Raw genomic sequence first — 20,764 nt, 5'->3', positions numbered from 1 at the left:
AAATATCGAATATACAGAAAAAATGAAAAATAAACAGCCACGTACACATCACTTGCAGTCGCCGTCACAGGGTGTTGACACTTTGCCGTGTATGCTCCCCCTCCCACCATCGACACCACGTATACACTTTTTAGAATTTCTGCTGAACCATTTAAAGTTCAAGTTGCAGACATAACACTAAGAATAAAGACATTCTCTCCTTCTACACAAACACATCACCATTATCACAGCCAAGAAATCTAACACTGATTCAATAATATTTAGTATGCTGTCCGTTTTTCAGGATTTTCTCAGTTGTCCCAGTTTTTCAATTTGGTCTTTCATGGCTTATTTTTTAAAATTCAGAATGCGCCCGGCCGGTGTGGCTCAGCATTAACCCAGGCACCAAGAGGCCACCGGTTTGATTCCCAGTCAGGGCACATGCCCAGGTTGTGGGCCCGATCCCCAGTGGGGGGCATGCAGGAGGCAGCCAGTCGATGTTCTCTCTCATCGATGTTTCTCTCTCTCTTTCTCTCAAATCGGTTAAAAAAAAAAAAAAATTCAGAATGCGCCCCCCTGGCCGGTTTGGCTCAGCGGTTAGAGCTTCAGCCCGCAGACTAGAGAGTCCTGGGTTCGGTTCCCGCTAAGGGCATGTACCTTGGTTGCAGTTTGTCCCCAGCCCTGGTTGGAGTTGTGTGGGTGGCAGCCACTCAATGTGTCTCTCTCACATTGATGTTTCTCTCTCTCTCTCTCTCTCTTCCTCTCTCCCTCCCGCTCTATCTGAAGATAAATGCAAAAAATGTCCTTGGGTGAGAATAAAATAAAAACTAATTAATTAATTAATAAAAGAAAAGAAAACTAAAATTATTTTTAAAAAAGTTCAGAATGCATGCAAGGATCCTGAAATACTTTGCTTTTCATGTTGTTCTACTCTCTTTTTTTCTGAATTATTTGGTGACATTGATCTTGCGACGAGTCCACGCCACCTGTCTCACCTGTGGGACCGCCTGTTGCTCTATTAGATTTCAGCTACTCAACCTGTGTGTGTCCTTCCCATTGCCTCTCATTGGGTGGCACTGATCTTGGATGTCCCGTTATTGCTGCTGCTGGGTTGGATTATTTGGTAGTCACTGGCTTCTAAAAAGTTATTTAGCCCCTTGTGTTTGCTTTTGCAGAAACGGAACCGAAAGATGCAGGATCTGAGAAATCCAGCGGGGTGGTGCGGTTAAACACCGTGAGGCAAATCATCGAACAGGTGAGAGTTCACCTGAAGGCCATGTTGTCAGAACTGCGTCATGGTTTGCGGCAGTCTTTTTGAGACTAGAGTCTGTATTTTAATAATCCTTAAACATTAATGATGAAGAAATGAGTGTAAACGCAAGATGTTTCTTTGCGTGGAAACTATTGGATATTCTGTGGTGGTGATGTGTTGTGTTTTCCAGAATTCTCAGCATTATACCCAATAACCTGTGAATTCATTTTCTCAGAAATTCGAATAGGTTGGTAACATTAAGTGGACGTAACGTGAAGAGAAATGTCTTCTGCTTTTTTTATTTATGTTGCTAAGTTTTATCTGGTGCCGCCTTTACTTATGAAGACCAACTCTTCAATGCTGTGTGACTTTACATACCATTTACCTCCATTGTCCCACTTCTAACAGGATAAGCACGCGCTCTTGGACGTGACTCCTAAAGCTGTGGACCTGTTGAATTATACTCAGTGGTTCCCGATTGTAGTTTTTTTCAACCCAGACTCCAGACAAGGTGTCAAAACCATGAGGCAGAGGTTGAATCCAACATCCAACAAGAGTTCTCGCAAGTTATACGATCAAGCCAACAAGCTTAAAAAAACCTGTGCACATCTTTTTACAGGTAAGGGAAATTTAAAATGTAGTCTCTCTGCTCCAGAGTGAGAATTACAGAATTGCAAGAATGAAAGAAGTAAGAAAATGATCTGAATAGTAGTAGAGAATAGTAATCTGCAGTACCACTCCTGACTCCTTGAAAAGTAGCTGATCCTATAAAATGTGTGTATTAGACTCATGGCATTTGTATATTTAATTTTGATAGTTTAGAAATGGTCCATAAAAATCCATGACATGCAATAATTGGTCATTTTGATGAGGTTCAAATTTCTAAGTGGAACTGCAAGGCAGGTGACTGAACCTCACACCCACATCCCTGCAAAGATTGTGTCTTTGTTCTCTACTTACCATGCACTGACTCACAAAGTGATAGGCACTCGGTTTCATTGTTTAAAAAATACCCCACAGCCCTGGCCGGTTTGGCTCAGCGGTTAGAGCGTCGGCCTGCGGTCCGGAGAGACCCGGGTTCGGTTCCGCTAAGGGCACGTGCCTTGGTTGCAGTTTGTCCCCGGCCCTGGTTGGGTCGTGTGGGTGGCAACCACTCGATGTGTCGCTTTCACGTCGATGTTTCTCTCTCTCTCTCTCTCTCTCCCTCTATCTGAACAAAATATCGAAAAATGTCCTCGGGTGAGGATAAAAAAAAAAAAAATACCCCACAGTGGAAACTCAAACACTCTGGATGTTGGTTGATATTAAGGATTTATTACTCCTGGTTTTTGGGGAGAGGGGGGGTGATAATGATATTGTGATTGTGTTTTTTAAAAAGTGTAGTTGTCTTTTAGGAATGTTCACTAAATAAAATAGCTACGGATGACCTAATCTACAGGGCTGGGCCAAGGGAGGCTCACAGTTGTTCGTATGGAAAAAGACGCGCAGGTTATGATTCTAATAATACAAAAATAAACTGTGTTTGGCGTACTCACAACTGTAGACTGACTTTTGCCCACACCTGTGTATTTCTAGATGATGTAACCTGGTGTCTGGAATTTGCTTAAATAATCTTCAGTGAGGAGAGTGGGTAGGGAAAGACAAGACAAGACTGGCCAAGAGCTGAGGGTTGTTGAAGCTGGTTCGGGGCGATGCGTACGTGAGAGTTCGTGAAACTGTTCTCTCTACTTTTGTATATGTTTAAGATTTTCCACAGTGGAATACTTTGTTTAAGTTCCTGAAACGAAGCCCGTTGCTGCTGTTACTCGTGAAAGTGAAATGATTTAAGAATGCGACATGTTTTAGTAACTGATTGTGTACACTACCTGTGTAAATGACTAGTTCTGTGAACATGGTCTAATTAAGGGCTTAAAAGGGTTACATCAAGTTTTGGTCATGCCAGTTTGTGGGAGCCCCACGAGGAGACTGTCTGGATGTGATGATGTCTTTAGGATAATGATAGCTCCTTTGAGTTCAGCAGCGGTCATCACCCACCCATGTCACATTAGCCCATCCGACACTGCGGGGGTGCGGGATGGATGTATGCCCACTGCAGACTCTTGTTTTCCTGGCACTGCGTTTCTTGTTAAAGAGTGAGCTGCACCCCTTACCACTGTGGCGGAATGCTGTGACTGAGAGGTGATTTAGCCAAATGCAAAGGATGGCGTGGTCCATCATCGACTGGAGTGTTGAGGGCAGAGTCGTAAGAGCTTGTGCTTTTGATATATTCATACGTACTCTTTCCTCTGTCCTTTTTACTGTCGCTACTATGAGTAGCAATCCTACAGCAATAATAGTTATTGCTATCTTTGTGATAGTGATCGCTAACAGTGGTTGTCTTTTTTGGGCCCTAAGAAAGGCCAGGTGACTCACAGGTTTCATTAGTGTGAAATGTGTACAGTTCAGCCCCGGGACTTAAAGTCAGAGGCTGGTGGGAAACGTAAACACATCTAGTTTCACCTAGAACTTTGAGGTGGCCCGTTCTCACGTACGTTGTCGACCTCCGCTATGGGATTGCGCAGTCTGTAATGGTAGCTGGAGCAGAGCGCCCAACAACTGACCAACAAGTCCGGTTTCTTCCAAATGGCCACTTACAGTGTGGTTCCAAACTTCTGATTTGACTCTTCGGATCTGCGTGGATAGTCCCAGTAAGCACTTTCTATTCCTTGTGTCTGTCGCGCTCCGCCTGGTCAGGTTGTGACTGGATTGTGTGTGTTGTGGCCAGAATCAGAGGCTTTTTATGACTTCGAATTTATGGCACTTGTATGAATTAATAAGTAGGAATAGCAGAGCTGCTGTGATGAACACATCATTCAAAATTGAGGGTTAGGTTGCCTGTGGTGTCGCTAGGCTCAATGTCCTTCTTTTCCCTTGTTTAACAGTAACAAGACAACCCCATCCCCCAGATGAGTATTATTATGACAGTATTAAAGTGGCTGTCCTTGCAGACTCAACTACTCCTCAGTTAAGTGGAGACAACAGGGATGCTTTATTCTGAGATTTGCTCAAAAGCAAGTTAACATGTCAACATAAGTTAAAATGTTAGGCTGCCCCCTCCTCTTCCCCATTAAAAAAATTATTGTAGGATACATTTGTATGTACATGTCAAAAACATTATTTTTTAAAATATAAAGTCTGAATTGCAGGTTTTTTTTTTTTTTTTTCAATTTCTAAAGCTCTCAGTTCATGGTTTGTAGACCACTGTAATGGAACTGTGGACTTAGAGACCCAAGCGGGGCCACCCTTCATATGAAATTGCAAGATTTTTAAGCTATTACAGGACACTTGGGCACCTTTATCAGCGTTCACAGGTTTCATTAGTGTGAAATTTGCACAGTTCAGCCCGGGGACTTTGAGAGTACTGAATAAATGCTGATTGTTATTAGTAATATTACTTTATGCTTATTTTATTATTGTTCAGTGTTACATATTATAAAAAGAAATAATTCTGTGTCATTATGTAGTCATTGAAAAGGCGTGGGGGGGGGAGTGGATCTTGTACCAGCTGAAAGAACCCACATCACAGTAGGCAGATTTTGGTTTCCTAGGGGACTGTAGAGCCTGGTGACCTCAGGAAGCAGATGGAGGGTGTGTGCTGGCTGGCTGGGCACCTCGGTTGACACTTGCCCATTTAGAGGGAATCCCTGCCACATGAATAGCTTGAGAATTAATTTATATACCCTGCAATTCATCTGTTTAAGGTGAAGAGTACATTGGATTTTAATAATCTCAAAGTTGTACAGCCATCAATTTTAGGACATTTTCAGGATCCCCAAAAGAGACCCCATGCCCGTGAGCAGTCCCTCCCCGTTTCTCCCTGCCCCTCCAGCCCACATGTCACTTTTTGCTGTTGCTCTTGGCACTTGCCAAGCTCCTTGGCTGGGAAGGGTGCCAAGGCTGGGGACGGATGCTCTCAGAGTCCCGGGACTCCCAGCCAGGACAGAGGCTGAATGATGGGCCTTTCCGTATCACTTTCTTGAGTTTGAGAAATGTCCTAAGCCTATCTAGGAGAACATAAGTCTGGTCCAGAGGTGGGGAGCAACAAGAACTAACTAATACTGCTTGAAGCCAAAGACTCTAAAAAACCTAAAGAGCAAAAGCCAACAGGAACCCAAAGGTATTGATTCCAAATGAAGGAAAGGTAGCATCATAGTTGTGCACCCACCCATTGAAAAGAGGTCAAGAGCATGAGAGAGATGTTACCAACTTGGATGTTACCTTTATATGGAATTAAGGAAATTAGCTACAGTGAAGTCTTTTTTTTTTCTGTCTGTCTCCCCCCCACCCCCTCCATATACTTGACTCAATGTACATTCAGTAAGAGATTTTATGACCTTTTTCATTTTATTGGGGGACATGAACACATTTTCTGCATCTCATAAATGGCCCTTTTAACTAGGTTTTCCTCATGATAAACGCAGACTTTACTCACTTCATGCTACTCCCAGCTTAAAGCTCAGAAAGGCAGCTTAACATTCTCTATACATTGAGTGCAGATCACGCATTTTGTCTCCAGGGTGTACAATCTCAGTTTTATATTTAAGTATTTGTGGCATCATGTCTTACCCAAGAGCACAGTAATGCTGGCAAAGTACCATAATAAGGATGCAAAAATCCAAGGAATCAAGGTTAATTCTTTTTGAGTTGTCCAACGTATCAGTTTATTCTAATGCTATAAATAATTAATAACCAGGCAAATTGTAAGCTCACTCAGGATTTTCCAAGGTCAGTGTTAGAACTTCTTAAATGAAAGGATGGTGTATGTTACCAGGAAGAAAACTTGAAGCACAGTTACTTACAGAATTTGCTTAATGGGTCTTTTTTGGCTCTCTGTGCAGACTTCAGGACGGATGGAGCAGGATGCCAAACACTTTTACCAACAAGCCCCGATTTTCTCCTGGGTGTCACATAGAATGCCGCACCCTCTAAGGAAAGGCTATGACATTGTGGCTTTAAAAATAATCCTAATTTTTCTGTAGTGTGATCATTTTAGGTCCGATTTAATTTATTATTCAGGACCAATTTGCTTGTTTGGTTTATCTCCATTAGATCCATAAATACACATTGCTGAAGAATGATCTGCACATGCTTTACTTGGTTGGTGTTTTATGTTGGTGCTCCAAATTCATGTTTTTATGTGGGCTGTGTAATGCTAAGGCCATAGTGTCTGAAAGCAAACTTCTGAGTTTGTATCGAGGCTTCTTCACTTTTTTGGTGTGAAGCCCTGGACTGGTTTCACTGTTGTGCCTCAGTTTCTCTCCTGTAGCGTGGGGATGATGGCACACCTCCCTCACAAGGTTTGTGTGAGCATGAAGTAAGCAGATCCATGTAAGGTATTTGTAAAGTGCTCAGTCAATCCATAGCAAGTGCTATTATGTAAGATAAATTGTGTTTGGAATAGAAAATGTGTATTACCTGAATGTATACCTATAGGGCTTGGTTAATCTGTGTGTATATTCTAAAATGTTTAAGCCTATCAAAATGATGTACATTTAAATATCACTTTCAGTATTTTATTGGAGATATCCAGCAGCATACTAGTGTATCGTTTTCTTATTTATATTATACTTGTCTATGTAATGGCCTTTCAAATACAGTACTTTTATATTTGTTTTAGGTGTGTTTTCTTTGCTCCTGAAAATTTACTCTTTAAAAACAAAATTTTAAAGGTAGCTTTTCTGAAAGACAATGTGGAATATAATTCATCCAGTTTTAGGTTTATAAATAAACCCACTTGTAATGCAGATGCGACTAAAGGGATTTAGTATTCAAACATGTGCATACTTTCTCTTGCATTTGCCAACATTTTCCTTCAGATATGACAGAAATGAGTATGAACTTTTTCAGATAAGTTTTTAAGAAAACATTGCTTTGGAAATCGGTACAAACCTTTTTGCCTGCATTTCTACAGCTACAATCAACCTAAACGCAGCCAACGACAGCTGGTTCGGCAGCTTGAAGGACACAATTCAGCATCAGCAAGGAGAAGCAGTTTGGGTCTCTGAAGGAAAGGTATGTGGCACAGATACTCTGCTGAGAGGTGAGAGTCCGTGTTTTGAATCTTTTCTCAAGAGGGTAGTGAATGTAGCAAAGCCATGCCCATTTGAAGGAATTCCCACGTATGTGCTAATCAAGTTTGCAATTTTATCAATTCTCTAAAAATGTAATAAAGTGAAGGGGCTTTTAGAAGAAAAGCAGAATGTGATACGTGCAACCCTACATTCACTTCCCTTTTACTTTTAACGTAGTAACTAGTGTTGTATACCAAGCACACTAATCAGAGCTTACAAGATGTGGAGCTGAGAGATGAAGTGAGAGGTGTAGAAGACACAGTTAAAAATTAATAGAAGAAAAGCAAATGGAAGTGGAATCATTTGCTTCAAGATTGGCAGAGAATGGCCCTAGGCATTTGAGTAGGCGGTAAGAGAGCATTAGGAGACTCGCGCAGGCTTCCGAACCTGGCCAGCTGCTCCTCTGTGGACGTCGCCGATGCACAGCTCTACGCAGGGAGGGTGCAGAGACAGGATAGAGTTTCCTGTGGTGCTGGGAGCCTTTGGTGATAGCCTGCTGTAGTCTAGCAGAATTGAGGGAGCCTAGAGGGACAGTGTTGTTGCAGAAATGAGTCAGTGACCAGTGAGATTGCCGAGCCCCCATTTTGCTGTTTGGGAACTGCATGTTTAGTCAGGGTGTCTCGCACCTCCTGAGTGTGTACAGCCTGCTAAGGCTCCATGGTGGTGACAATGAGTTGGACAGGACAGAGCTTCTGCCCTCCAGGACTTGAGAATCTTGTGGCTGCGTGAAGAGGTGGGCAGCCCAAGGCAGTGTGCAGTTATTACTAGGAGACAAGTACCAGCAGAAGAAGCTGAAGAGAAGCCCGCTTCTGGAAGACAAAGCCCGACAGTCTGAGGAAGCGTGACTCGGTAGCTCTAGATAACATAGATGGTGGCAATGATTGATTGGGTGGAGGGTTCCTAATTTGAGTCCCTGCACAGAAATCAACATAGTCATTTAAAGCCAAGTGATTTCAGGAAACTAAAGTCGACTTCCCTTTCTAGAACACGTCAAGGTTTCAGTCACTTGGCTGTGCCCTTGGGAACTTTCTTGAGTCCCCACTCCCAGGAGCCATGTCACACCCCACTGACCCTCCAAAACAAATTCCTCTAGATGGAAGGGATGGATGATGACCCTGAAGACCGCATGTCCTACTTAACCGCCATGGGCGCGGACTATCTGAGTTGCGACAGCCGCGTCATCAGTGACTTGGAAGACACCGACGGCGAAGGAGGCGCCTACACTGACAATGAGCTGGATGAGCCAGCTGAGGAACCGCTGGTGTCTTCCATCACCCGCTCCTCGGAGCCGGTGCAGCACGAGGAGGTGAGGCGAGGCAGGCCACGGGCCGCGAGGCCACGGGCAGGAAACGGAGGTTCTGGTGTTTCGCTGGAATTCTCCCGGACAGCCACCAATTCAGGGTGCCGTGGAAGGCATTGCGAAGGGTTGAAACAGGTGAGCTGTAGGGAGTCTCACTCCACGACAGTGCCTGCGTGGTTGTGGTCGTGGTCCATGGGAAAGCAGGACAGGAACTAGATGCCCTGGCGTGATGGATAAACAACAGCTTTCTGGGCCGGCTGTCCAAATTGCAGGTGGAACATTATTTTTAAAATACAATATTTACTTGTATTTGCTTGTAACCTTTGATTAGGCTTCTCTTTCTCTCTCTCTGGACCCTTAAGCATCCTCGCTTTTTCTTCTCCGTCCTCCCTTTAACCTTTCTGATCTGCCAGAGCTTCTGAGAGTTTCCCCATCAGTTTCCTTCTCTCGTATTTCAATTTTTGAATTGAGTTCATGATCAAATACATGTCTGACCACGGTACGGTGCATCCGCTGGCCAGTGGGTAGACAGCCAGTGATCCTAGAAATCACATCGACAGGCACTAGGTTAGGACCAGAGCGATTATTAGTTGCACCTCAGAGAACATTGGGATAATGACCTTTGTACATGAGAGTATCCATTATTTGGATAATGATGGCCATGGACTTCCCCTTAGCAACTTAGCTCATTTCAGTGAATTATTTTATTCTTTATGAAATAGAAGTACCAAAAATTAAGGTGAAGGGGGGATAAAACCCATCATGACAAAATTAGTATATATCACTGGACGAGTTGCAAAGAATAAATTAACTTTTTAATGTCTATAGATATCTGTAGCTAATGCTTAAAAACGTTAAGAGCTTTAAGTAGCAACAGAGATTTCACACTTGCAGTTTTAGACTTTTCCTTTTGTACTTTAAAGGGAGAGACTACTACCATGGATGCATCTAGTTTAAAAAACATATCTTAAGCATTTGCTCATGGGAATATGCCTGGTTTCTGCACTGGGTCAGTATCTCAACTTATGCAAGTTAGAAACTTTTTTGCAAGTTGTAAACCTCAGGCCGAACTTCTGCAAGTGCTTGGAACTCCAGCAAAGCAGACGAGGGAGTACTCTTCTCTCTCTGCTGTGATGTTCTTGCCGTGAACGAACCTTTGTGTCTTGTAGAGCATAAGGAAGTCCAGCCCAGAGCCACGAGCTCAGATGAGGAGGGCCACTAGCAGAGATCAACTTAGGGACAATAGTCCGCCCCCGGCATTCAAACCAGAGCCGCCCAAGGTATGTGGTTGGGAAACCCAGGACGGGAAGGAAGAGGAAGTCCACTGCCCTGGAGCCCCCTGCACAGCCGGGGGAGAGCCACACAATGAGATGGTGTTGAATTATGTTTTTAACTCACTCTTTCTCTGTTAGGATCTGCCTTTTGGCCTGTGGGGTTAGGGAAGGCAGAAAGATAGGAAGGAGGGAAAGGAAGTTCTAGGAGAATGTACAATTTTAAAACTGTTAGTAGTTTTTGATGAATTGGTTGATGGAGAAAGAGAAAGGTGGACACATACTGCATGCCCAGAATCACCAAACTGAGACTATTTTTCTCTTTCTGTCCAGTTAGAATTTTCTGTCCACAATCTGATTTACATGCACCAGAAAAGTTCTTACTGATGATTTGCTAAAGCAAACCACCATCACCCTTGTTTACAATGCCTCTTATTATGAGGGCAGCTTAATTTATTTTCTAAGTAAATAATTATCCGGATCAAATTCAATATAAGAACACATGGGTGTCTGCCATATGATTCTTTATTTCTTCTCTGAATCAAAGCTATGACTATAGGCTTTTCCTTAAAACCCAATGAAATTTGTCTATGTAACTCAGGTTTAGATGAGAAGAAAGTGATGATTGATTGGGTGAGCTAACAGAAGTAATAACCTCATAAAACATATCAGTGGAAATTCACCAGCAGGACTCGGAGAGACGTATGAAGGGAAAGGGGCCGTTATGATATGCCTGCCCCGCTCCCCACGCCAGTGTCTTTCATGGTGGACATGGGCTTCACCTCCAAGCCAGGGCATGTACCCTCGATGTCATATGAACTCAGGAGTCCACGCGTCAGTCCTGAAGGCTGACAGGTTCTGAGGTCTTCTCCAAAATTTGAATCTTCTCTAGAGTGAAATTAGATCTGCTCTCTCTCTAGCTGGCTCGCAGGGCTCCCAACACTGCCCAGCATCCTCTTGGTTTCCAGAGCTGTTCCCGCCCTTCTGGAGGAAGTGAGGAAGGGGTCAGGGTGCCCGACCAGTGGCTGTTTGCCCTCCCATATTTGATTCTTTGTTGACCACCTATGGAAACTGATCAGGAAATGGAGTGTATTAAATCACTAATATTGACGTGAAAATAAAGTTGAAAGCCTAAGGTAAAAATAATGTCATTGCTCTCTGCAGGCCAGAACCCAGAACAGACAAGAGTCCTTTGACTACTCCAGATCCTACGAATACAAATCAAACTCCTCTTCAGCTGTTGCTGGTAACGAAATTCCTGGGGCACCTGCCAAGGGTCATCCTCCTCCTATTGCAGCAAAGCCTGCCTTTTGCAAGCCTATACTGAAGCCCGCCACCCCCGTCCCTCCCCAAGAGAGTGAGGAGGCAGGAGAGGACAGTGAGGAGCAAGATAACGCATCCAAGTCTGTCCTGGGCAAAGTAAAAATATTTGAGAAGATGGATCACAAGGCAAGATTGCAGAGAATGCAAGAGCTCCAGGAAGCACAGAATGCAAGGGTAATTGCTTTTAAACCACTGAATTATTTTAATGTGTCAACAGTAAGAATTTTAAATAAGTTGCATTTCAGTAAAATGATCTGCAGTCCTCTTCCCACTGTACAGACATAAAAGGGGTGTTCACATGCATGACACTAAAGGCACGTCCCCTGTGTGTGTCATCTCCAAATTGTCAGCTATTTGTGTGTCCCTTTCCCTTCCAATCAAGAAAGCCTAACATACCCTGCTCGGTGTGCTCAGTGGTTAGAGCGTCAGCCCACACACCAAAGGGTCTCGGGTTCCATTTCCAGTCAAGAGCATGTACCTGGGTTACAGGTTTGATTCCCAGCCCCCATGGGGATGTGTGTGGGAGGCAACCAATCAATGTGTTTCTCTCCACCTCCTCCCGCCCCCAGTCTCTCTAAAAAATCAATTGAAAAAATATCCTGGGGTGAGGGTGAACAATAACAACAACAAAACGCCTGACAATATAGGTGAATAAGCTTTTGTACTTCAGTTCTGGAGTGTGCAAGTGCGACAGAATTGTGCCTCTTAGAAGTTATTTTTCATTAAACTGTCTGTTGTTTTTGTTTGGTATCTGAGTTTTAATTTGCTCCCAGATTTGCTGTAGAAACCTGGTGAACCCCCGTAGATTGAACTCGGTGATACTGTTTGGTATTTTTGTACCATGTGCAAACATAACCTTTCAAAAGTCAAGGAAGAGTTTGGGTAAAAGTCTCGGAGCATATTCTGCCCAGTGGATATGGGAGTTCTCTTCATCTAAGGCTGCCACGACAGCAGGGATTCTTAGCATTTTTCTCTTTTTTAAAAAAAATTCTCACCTGAGAATATTTTTCCATTTATCGTCAGATGGAGTGGGAGGGAGGGAGAGAGAGAGAGAGAGAGAGGGAGAGATAAACAGACATTGACGTGAGAGGGACACATTGACTGTCTGTCTCCCACACAACCCCGACCAGTGTCAGGGACAAACTGCAACCAGGTTATGACCGGAATCGAACCCGAGACCCTTTGGTCTGCAGGCCGATGCTCTAGCTGCTGAGCCAAACCGGCCAGGGCTTTTCCTCTTTTATTATTATGATAAAATGTACACATCACAGCCCTGGCTGGTGTGGCTCAGTTGGTTGGGCGTTGTCCCATGCGCTGAAGGTTTGCCAGTTCGATTCTCGGTCAGGCACATGCCCGGGTTGTGTGCTCCATTCCTGGTGGGGGTAGCGCAGGGGGCAGCTAATCGATGTTTTTCTTTCACATCAAGGTTTCTATCTCTCTTTCTCCCCCTTCCTTCCCCTCTCTCTATAACAAGAAACTATTGTTTGAAAATAAATAAATAAAATGTACATCACATAAAATTTTACCATTTTAACCATTTTTTAGTGTTCATTGACATTAAATACATTCACATTCTTATGCAACTAGCTCTAGGACGTTTTCTTCCTCTCCAGCTGAAACTCTGTGCCTATTAAACTATTGGACAGTTATTCCCCATTTTAAACACACCTCCCTCATCCCCTGGTAACGATCCTATTTTTTCCTCTGTGATTTTGACTACACTAGCAACCTCATGTAAGTGGAGTCATATCATTGACTTCTTGCGACTGGCTTATTTCAGTTAGTATAACATCCTCAAGGTTCATTCAGGCCGTTGCCTGTGGCAGAATTTCATTGCCTAAAACATTTTTCCTGTGGGACATGTACCAGGAGGCACCACACAGAGGCATGGACACCAGAGAGCTGCTTCTGTTTTTCCTCTTCTCCTTAACATGGGGTTGGAAAATGGGACCAGCAGCTGGGGACCAGCAAGCTGACTGTCTAGTGGTTCTTCTTTCCCTCTCACTCCTTTTCCCCCTTAATCACCACAGATTGAAATTGCTCAGAAGCATCCTGATATCTATGCAGTTCCAATCAAAACCCACAAGCCAGACCCTGGCTCGCCCCAGTACACAAGGTAAGGGCCGCTTGGCAGGTGGGGGTCTGCAGTGGGGCTTACCGAGGGCTTGAACTGTAGGAGAGAGTTCTCTTCACTTGCATGTCAAAGTACTAGGAAGACTTTCTTCCCTCGGTCAACAGTCTACCTTACTTATTTAGACACATTTAAGTGTCGAGATTACAGGGTCAGAATTTCATGGTAATTTTGCTTGTGTGCTCACACGCTTGGACAAAGCATAATCATTGGCATTTCAAGTCAGTTTCCCTTGTCACGTTGGAGCACAGATATGTTAAATTGTATTAGGATAGCTCATGAGCAAAATTCCTGGGGCCAAGACCCATTTTGTCACCATTTTCTGGCTCTTAGCCAAGCTCCTTAACTCCTTTGCATCACCCAGCAGAGTCAGGCCACTTGTGCTGAACTGTGGTCTGAAGGGAAGGTGACAGTCAACTGACTGTTGGGAAGGAGCAGCATTTACAAAGTGCTACTTGAGCACCAGGAATTGCCACAGTGTCTTTCTGTTGAGGTCTTACCACTGGATCATTTCCTGCTTCCGAGAATAGAAAAGAAATCACATTTCTTGTGGCTATTCTGACAGGAAGGAAGAGTCTAATTTTACAGCAATAGAAGGCCAGGGGCAAATTTCTTTACCAATCGAACAGTGGCACTTGTAGCCAATGAATCTCAGGGTGGGGAGGATACCCCCTCATCCAGCTGGGGAATTTTTAGGCCTGGTAGCACCGGGTTGGCTTCCTCCTTCACTACGCAAATAGGTGTCAGTCCTGACCTATTACTCCCATCTCGACCGCCATCACTCTGGGAGCCTGCAGCAGGGCCAGGAGTGTCCCTGGTTTGTCAGCACAGTGTGGCCCTGAGGTATGCCATCTGTATTGGGTGATTGCCCACTGTGTATTTAACCCTCTCTCTGTTTTAGTTCCAGACCCCCCGAGCCCCAGAAAGTTCCTTCCAGACTCTATCAGGATGTCAGAGGAAGTTATTATGGCAGTGATATGGAGGAGGAAGAATATCGCCAGCAACTGTCAGAACACTCAAGGCGTGGTTATTACGGCCAGCCTTCCCGATACCGGGACACAGAATTATAGATGTCTGAGAATTGACTCTTCTGTACCCTGCTGTCGCACCTCGGATCAACACTCCCGTGGAGCCATGGGATGGCTCTTTCCAGTTAGAATGCACTGTGGAGATGTGGTGGGACCTGAGCTCCTGTTTCCTCGTGGGGAGCCCAGGGGGCAACCAACGCAAATTCAGAACCGAAGGTTCTACTTGTGGGACTGGGTCTGGGGAGTTTGTGGCTTTTTGCTCAGAATTAAGAGAAACACTGCAGTTTGATACTGTTGCCTGCTTCAGTGGACCAAAATCTGTATTAATTCTGTGCGTATTTTTAACATGTATATTAAGAAGTGATAACTATTTTTCATTAATAGCTATATTTAAGGACCGTTTCAGTGTGAGACAGAATGTGAAAAAAAAGGAATAAAAATATTGTCGGACTCCAACTAAATTCAAAGAAGTATTTTATTACAACTCTAAGTGCCTTTGATGAGAAGTGTCTTAAATTTTCTTCCTTTGAAGCTTTATGCAAGGCCATAATGGACTAAACTGTGACTAAATTTTTATACCAGTTTAAGAGCTATGGTTTTCTCTGCACTGTGTCATCTTTTCGAGGCATTTATCTTTGTAGTATTTTCCATAAATTCTGACTATATATAATAGCTATTCTTGGTAGTTTGGCTACCAATGCTAAATAGCTTAAAGACCACAAAATTGGTATAGAAATTTTTGTTTGTGCTCCACAAAAGCAGATACTTGAGAAAAACACATTTTATTTCCAAACGTGTGTGTATTGACAACAGTTTTATAATTTAATAAAAAGGACATTGCAATCAATAATTTGCTTTGTGGTGGATTTCTGTACTATTTCCCATTTTTAAATGCAACTTACTGATCATAAAAGTGAGAACATGCCCATTGCTGAACACTGGAAAATGGAGACATATAAAAACAAAAATTACTTATAATCCCATCCCTCAGATAGTTTTACATAAAAGTACATTTTTTCTAATTACATAATTGTCGATGTCTGTGTGTGTCATATTTGGGGGTAAATGGTGTTTGTGGTTCTTTTTCTTACCTTTTCTATTTAACATTGTGTCGTGAGCATTTCTCAGGTAGTTAAAACTCATGCAAACATCATTCCTAATCACTGTAAAAGAAAACATTGTGTGACTACATCATAAATAGACGTTCTGCTATTGCTGGCTGTTGGGATTGTTTCCATTTTTTTTCCTTGTACATGAAATATACCTCTTTGTATATAATCCTTTTTGTACACCAGTGATCAGCATTTCAATCCTTTTCTGCAGGTAGGTTCTCAGAAGTGGAATTACTAAGCAGTAGCATAGAAACATTTTTAAAGCTATTAATTAATTAATTAATTAATTTTTTCAAGCTCTCCTCCAACCAGATTTATTGAACATAACAGGATTCTATATGTAAAGTCACCTGGACCTGCTGCTGCAAAACAAGATCCTTTCTTACTAATATTCTGATGTCAAAAGCAACTTACCCTAAAATTAAATCAAAAGTGTCCAAAGCACGGCGAATAGCCTAACCACTGATACCGAACAGTGTGCGAGACAGTTAACATAGACAGGCCTGCGTCCCTGTGACGGCCGCAGGAGAACCGCTGCAAGATGTCGGGAGGCCGCTTCGTGCACTGCCACTGTGATGCCATCGTGTTTCTGGATCATAATGTTCCCATGATCTGATTCTAGACAGACCGCAGGAATATCAGTGGGCTCTGAGGTTAGCGTAGCTGCTTGCTGGGCTGGAACAGATGTCACCCAGCATGCTCATCTGACAGGGTCCCACGAATCCGTGCACAGGACTCCAACGATGGATGAATTCTTCTTTCACTCACGTGTCCTCCAACTGCTGCTCCAAAGTCACCTCCACCCTGACCCAGGGCCCCCCCGCGTGCCACTTCTAAAGCTTTTTATTTTTAATTGCCCATTGCTTCCTAGAAAAGTTGCATAGACTAATACTCCTACATCCACTCTTTAAAGGCTAAAATACACTTAGAATTTAGGCAAGGTAGCTTGGGAATTTAGCCCTGTGTGGATCAAAAGCACACTGAATTTAGGAAAGGAAAAAGTCTCGGTTCCATTAGGGTCATTTATAAGATGAACCAACAACAAAAGGTGTTAAGCTGTGTTTTAGCTGAATTAGAAATTCAGCTTACTCCTACCTGAGTTATAGATATTTCCTTGGTGGCTTCTCTATCAATGTGGGTGCTGTAATTCATAAGCCACTTAGTGCAGTCCCTTGAATTTCTGAACAGTCCTCAAGGCACTGACTCAAATGTGCATGTTTTGTAAATAAAAGCCACCTCTTGTGGACAGAAAAAAAATACACTAAATACATGATGAGTTAGTTCACTTGTATCCTTTAAATACAGGAATGAGCCCCTTTGCAAACCCAGGGAGAGGAGGAAAGGGCTTTCAGCAGGAGCTGGGTTGTCATCTGGCTGCAGCACTTTTATACCCTAAGTGGTGCAGACAGGCAGGGCCTCTGTTTCCGAGAATGTCCCCTAGTGTGCCTGATGGACAACCAGTGCCTGCCCCATCCCTTTTTAATTCATATTCTGCTTTTTTTCTGGGAAGGATTTAAGGCTGCCTACAATAAATGTGGACTATAATTAAGAAAAACGGTGCTAGGCAAATGAGGAAAGGGAAAATACCCAAATCGGAAAGTCAAAGCCCTGAGTGAGAGTAGAGAGTTCACTATACACCTGCTCTCAGGGTTCTGCTTTCCAGAGGCCACTGTGGGGCACGAGATGTGACTGGTAAGTCTAGATCATCCCTAAAGGAGAAAGTTGTTCCAGAATTTTCACCCATCCCTCATTTTTTTATTCTGCGGGGTCTTAGGTTGCACAGTGCAGTCATGGCCACTTAGCTTGCAGGATGATTTTGGAGGTCCGTTTCTTACTGTGTTCTTACACGTAGGGCAGTAGCAAAATTCCAAGGTCCACTCAGTAAAATTTCTGGAGAAAGTACCCAAAGCTGCAAGTGTAGAAACACCACTCTGAAGTCCGGCCTAATCCGGAGAGCAATTCTAGAGTATCCAGGGCCAAAGCCTCCCAAATAGTAATATGACACGCATGAAGCCCCAAGGGAAACGTGTCATCACCCTGGAAAAATCAAAGATTGCCGGTGAGAGGGGGAGATAAAACTGGGTAGATTATGCAACAGAATGCAAACCTCACATGGGAGTTGTAGGATGAGACATGGGACATCTGAAGTTTTGCACTCTCAGCAGTTCTGGGCTACATCCCCCACCTCCCTTCCCCGGGTATTTTTGGGTCCGCACAGGAGTCATACGTCACAAGCAGTGTGCTCAGTCTCTACCAATCAGAAGTGATGCATAACTGCGCCCATCCCTCAGTTTACTGCTCCTGTCAACCCTGATTTTGTGTGAATGAACAGTAATTTGGGAGCCGGTGGGGGAGGGGGGTAGCAGATCTCAAGATCAGGCTTTGAGTGTAAGGTGTTTGTTTGGGAAGTACAGTGAAATTCCACAGTGGGAAACCTGAACTTAAGCCCACCCAGAAACGCAGGTGCACCGGATAAAACACGGGCCTCAGAGTTTTCCCACCCAGGCCGTGGGAGAGCTGGGCTATTTGTTCACAAATTGGCTTCAGGCTTTTAGGGCAGCTCTGTGCGTGCGTGTGTGCGTGTCTGCGTGCCTGCGTGCGTGCACTGGTGGAGGAGCGGGTGTCCTCACCCCACTCCTGCAAGCCAAGAAACGGAGACAGGCAGCTGGAAGGCTGGGCCCCGCCGCAAGGCCTGAGGGCGAGGACGGAGGAGCCCGGAGGCTGTCATGATGGCGATTGGGCTGTGCCTCTGTGGAGTCCTCCAAGGTGAGAGGTTTTTCTGTAGTGTCTTAGCGGGGTGGGGAGAGACATGAGAGGAACTGGAGGATCACTCATAGGGGGTAGGGGGGCGGGAAGCCTCCATACCTGTATTAGTTGGGGTTTTCTAGAGAAAGAGCCACCAGTATGAATGCTCGCTTGCTAGCTCGCTCTCGCCCCTCCCTCTCTGTCTCTCTCTCTCTATATGGAGAGAGACTTACTGTAAGAAATTTACTCACTTGATTTGGGAGCTTGGTAAATACGGAATCTGCAAGGTAGGCCTGCAGGCTGGAAGACCCAAGGAAGACCCGAAGTCTGAGTGCACAGGCTGTCGCCCACAGGATCCTTCCTGCTCTGTTCAGGGAAGGCTCTATATTCAGGCCTGTCACTGGTTGGATAAGGGCCACCCACATTATGGAGGGCAATTTGATTTGCTCCAAATCCAGTGATTTAAATGTTACTCTCATTCCCCAACACCCTTATGGAAACATCCAGAATGAAATTTGACCAAATAATGTACCCCCTGTGGCTTCTCCTAGCCAAGTTGACAATAAAATTAACCATCAGGATACCCCATCCCCTTTACCTTATAGGCCACCACAGCAGCCCCACTTCTTGTCCAGTGTTGAGGTGTGAATGAATGAATGAATGAATGAATGCAGGCATGCATGATTGAACGAACGAAGGAGCCAGAAGAAGGGAGAATCACATGTATTTACACACAGGTATAGGTTTTATGATACATTTATATACTTTACATATTTATATTTTATTTTAAATAAAGAGAAAATTTAATTTTAATGAGTAGAAAAGCCTTAATAATTAAGAGAGGAAAAAAAAGAGATCCAAGTAATGTAGTTGAGAAACCCCAATAAAAATAAACAATTTGACATCTAAAAATAATATTCAGTGAAATAAATGAGATTAAACAAAAGCCTGTGGGCCTGGCCGGGCAGCTCAGTTGGTTAGAGCATCGTCCCTATATGCCAAGGTTTCAGGTTCCATCCCGGGTCAGGGCACATGCGAGAAGCAACCAGTGAATGAATGCGTAAATTGGTGGAACCACAAATCCACGTTTCTCTGTCTCTCCCTCTCCTCCCTCCCTCTCCTTCTCTTCCTCTCTTTCTAAAAATCAATAAAAACATTTTTAAAAAGGCTGAATGGCAACTAAAATATAGACATGTGTAGAGAGAGACAGATAAAGCTCATCCCATTGGCATCCTACCTTTTATTTAAATCCCATTTATACATACAGATAGGAAATTGGCACTTCACCTTCCCCAAACTCGTGACTGCATGGCTCTGCTCGTATTTTGGCATTGATTTTGTGCAGTGACTGGTGATTTCACTGCTAACACACTGTCCTCAGACGCTGTTCCACCTCAGAGAGGCCAAAACAGGTTCCTCCGTCCTTCTGAGTATGAGTCTCTCTAGGAAGGGTGTTTGGGGAAGAAGATTCTGACTGACAGAAATCAGCCTGGGAGAGATGAGTTGAGATTATGAGAACAGTTCTGTCTCTGAAGATAAGAGGGAAAGGGAGTGGAGAGAATGGGGACCCGGAAAAATGAGGGGGAGGGGTTGGAGCTGAGCCAGAAACTTCCCACCTCCCTTTCTTCCTCCTCTAATGCCACACTCACAGGCATGTCTCCCCCCAGCCCCCCAATTCTAAAACAACTCCATTAGAGACTATAGGAGGTACAGGAGGACCCACGAGACCGGTGGGAAGCATAACTGATGAATACACATAAACCTCATGAGAAGCACAGGAAATGGGAACCATTAAAAAGGTTTGAAACAGGAGGGCCAGGTTCTTTCCAAAGGAATGTACCTTTGAGTCAAAAGGTAAAGGATCCAAATATCAAGAATTTAAAAATATCAAGAATTTAAAAATATCAAATGTGTGTTTCACACCAATACAGTGGCATTTTATTACTTAAAAATAGCATGGTGGGCCAGAATATGAGTCCCTGCAGCAGTCCCTACCCCAAGTCAAATGAGTTCCTCCCTGGGAACTAACTGGAGGTGGTTGCTTTGCTCTCTCCGTCCTGCTGAGGCGGCCTAGAGAGGTCGTGAGCTCAAGTTCTGGATCCAAAGTGATTTCACGTTCAAACCCCAGTTTTGTCAGTTATTTGCTTTGCACTTTGGGCAAGTTACTCAAATTTTTTAAGTTTCGGTATTTCTTTCATTTATAAAATTGGGATAGAAAACTATAACGAGCACTATGTCACCGTTTTTGTGGCCGTGTAATAGGATGGTCTGCATGAAATGTTTGAAATAGCTGACACAAAAGAAATGTTCAATAAAAGGAGCTTGTAGTATTACTACTACCAATGGTTTCACCAGACCAATTTAGAAACTTGAGTGCTATCTTAGATTTACTTACTCCTCCCCCAAATGGTGACCTACTTTATTCTACTTAAGAATAATTTTTAATTTGTCCCTCTGTCCTTTTCCCAGAGCCACTATCCTAGTTGAGATGGTTGCAAACTCTCCTGATCTCG

General features: G+C 43.8%; 1 protein-coding gene and 1 pseudogene across 4 annotated transcripts in view; one reads left to right on the top strand and one right to left on the bottom strand.

The window, feature by feature from the left end:
* The window catches only part of TJP2 (tight junction protein 2), a 99,695-nt gene extending 84,474 nt beyond the window's left edge, over window positions 1-15,221 (top strand). For 3 of the 4 annotated variants that reach the window (XM_036261388.1, XM_036261390.1, XM_036261391.1), the window contains 8 exons: window positions 1,155-1,234; window positions 1,640-1,850; window positions 7,182-7,282; window positions 8,435-8,647; window positions 9,811-9,921; window positions 11,077-11,409; window positions 13,266-13,351; window positions 14,268-15,221. In XM_036261388.1, coding sequence (XP_036117281.1) covers window positions 1,155-1,234; window positions 1,640-1,850; window positions 7,182-7,282; window positions 8,435-8,647; window positions 9,811-9,921; window positions 11,077-11,409; window positions 13,266-13,351; window positions 14,268-14,436 — 1,304 coding nt within the window. In that variant the 3' untranslated portion in view covers window positions 14,437-15,221. The remainder of the gene's footprint in view (window positions 1-1,154; window positions 1,235-1,639; window positions 1,851-7,181; window positions 7,283-8,434; window positions 8,648-9,810; window positions 9,922-11,076; window positions 11,410-13,265; window positions 13,352-14,267) is intronic. The other variant, XM_036261389.1, reaches the window with a different exon arrangement.
* Window positions 15,222-15,299: 78 nt separating this feature from the next.
* On the bottom strand, window positions 15,300-18,234 carry LOC118629308 (annotated as a pseudogene).
* Window positions 18,235-20,764: the final 2,530 nt, after the last annotated feature.

The sequence above is a fragment of the Molossus molossus genome, unplaced genomic scaffold (genome assembly GCF_014108415.1).
Source record: "Molossus molossus isolate mMolMol1 unplaced genomic scaffold, mMolMol1.p scaffold_m16_p_14, whole genome shotgun sequence".
Classification (NCBI taxonomy): Eukaryota; Metazoa; Chordata; class Mammalia; order Chiroptera; family Molossidae; genus Molossus; species Molossus molossus.
This window is presented reverse-complemented; position numbering and strand designations above follow the sequence as displayed.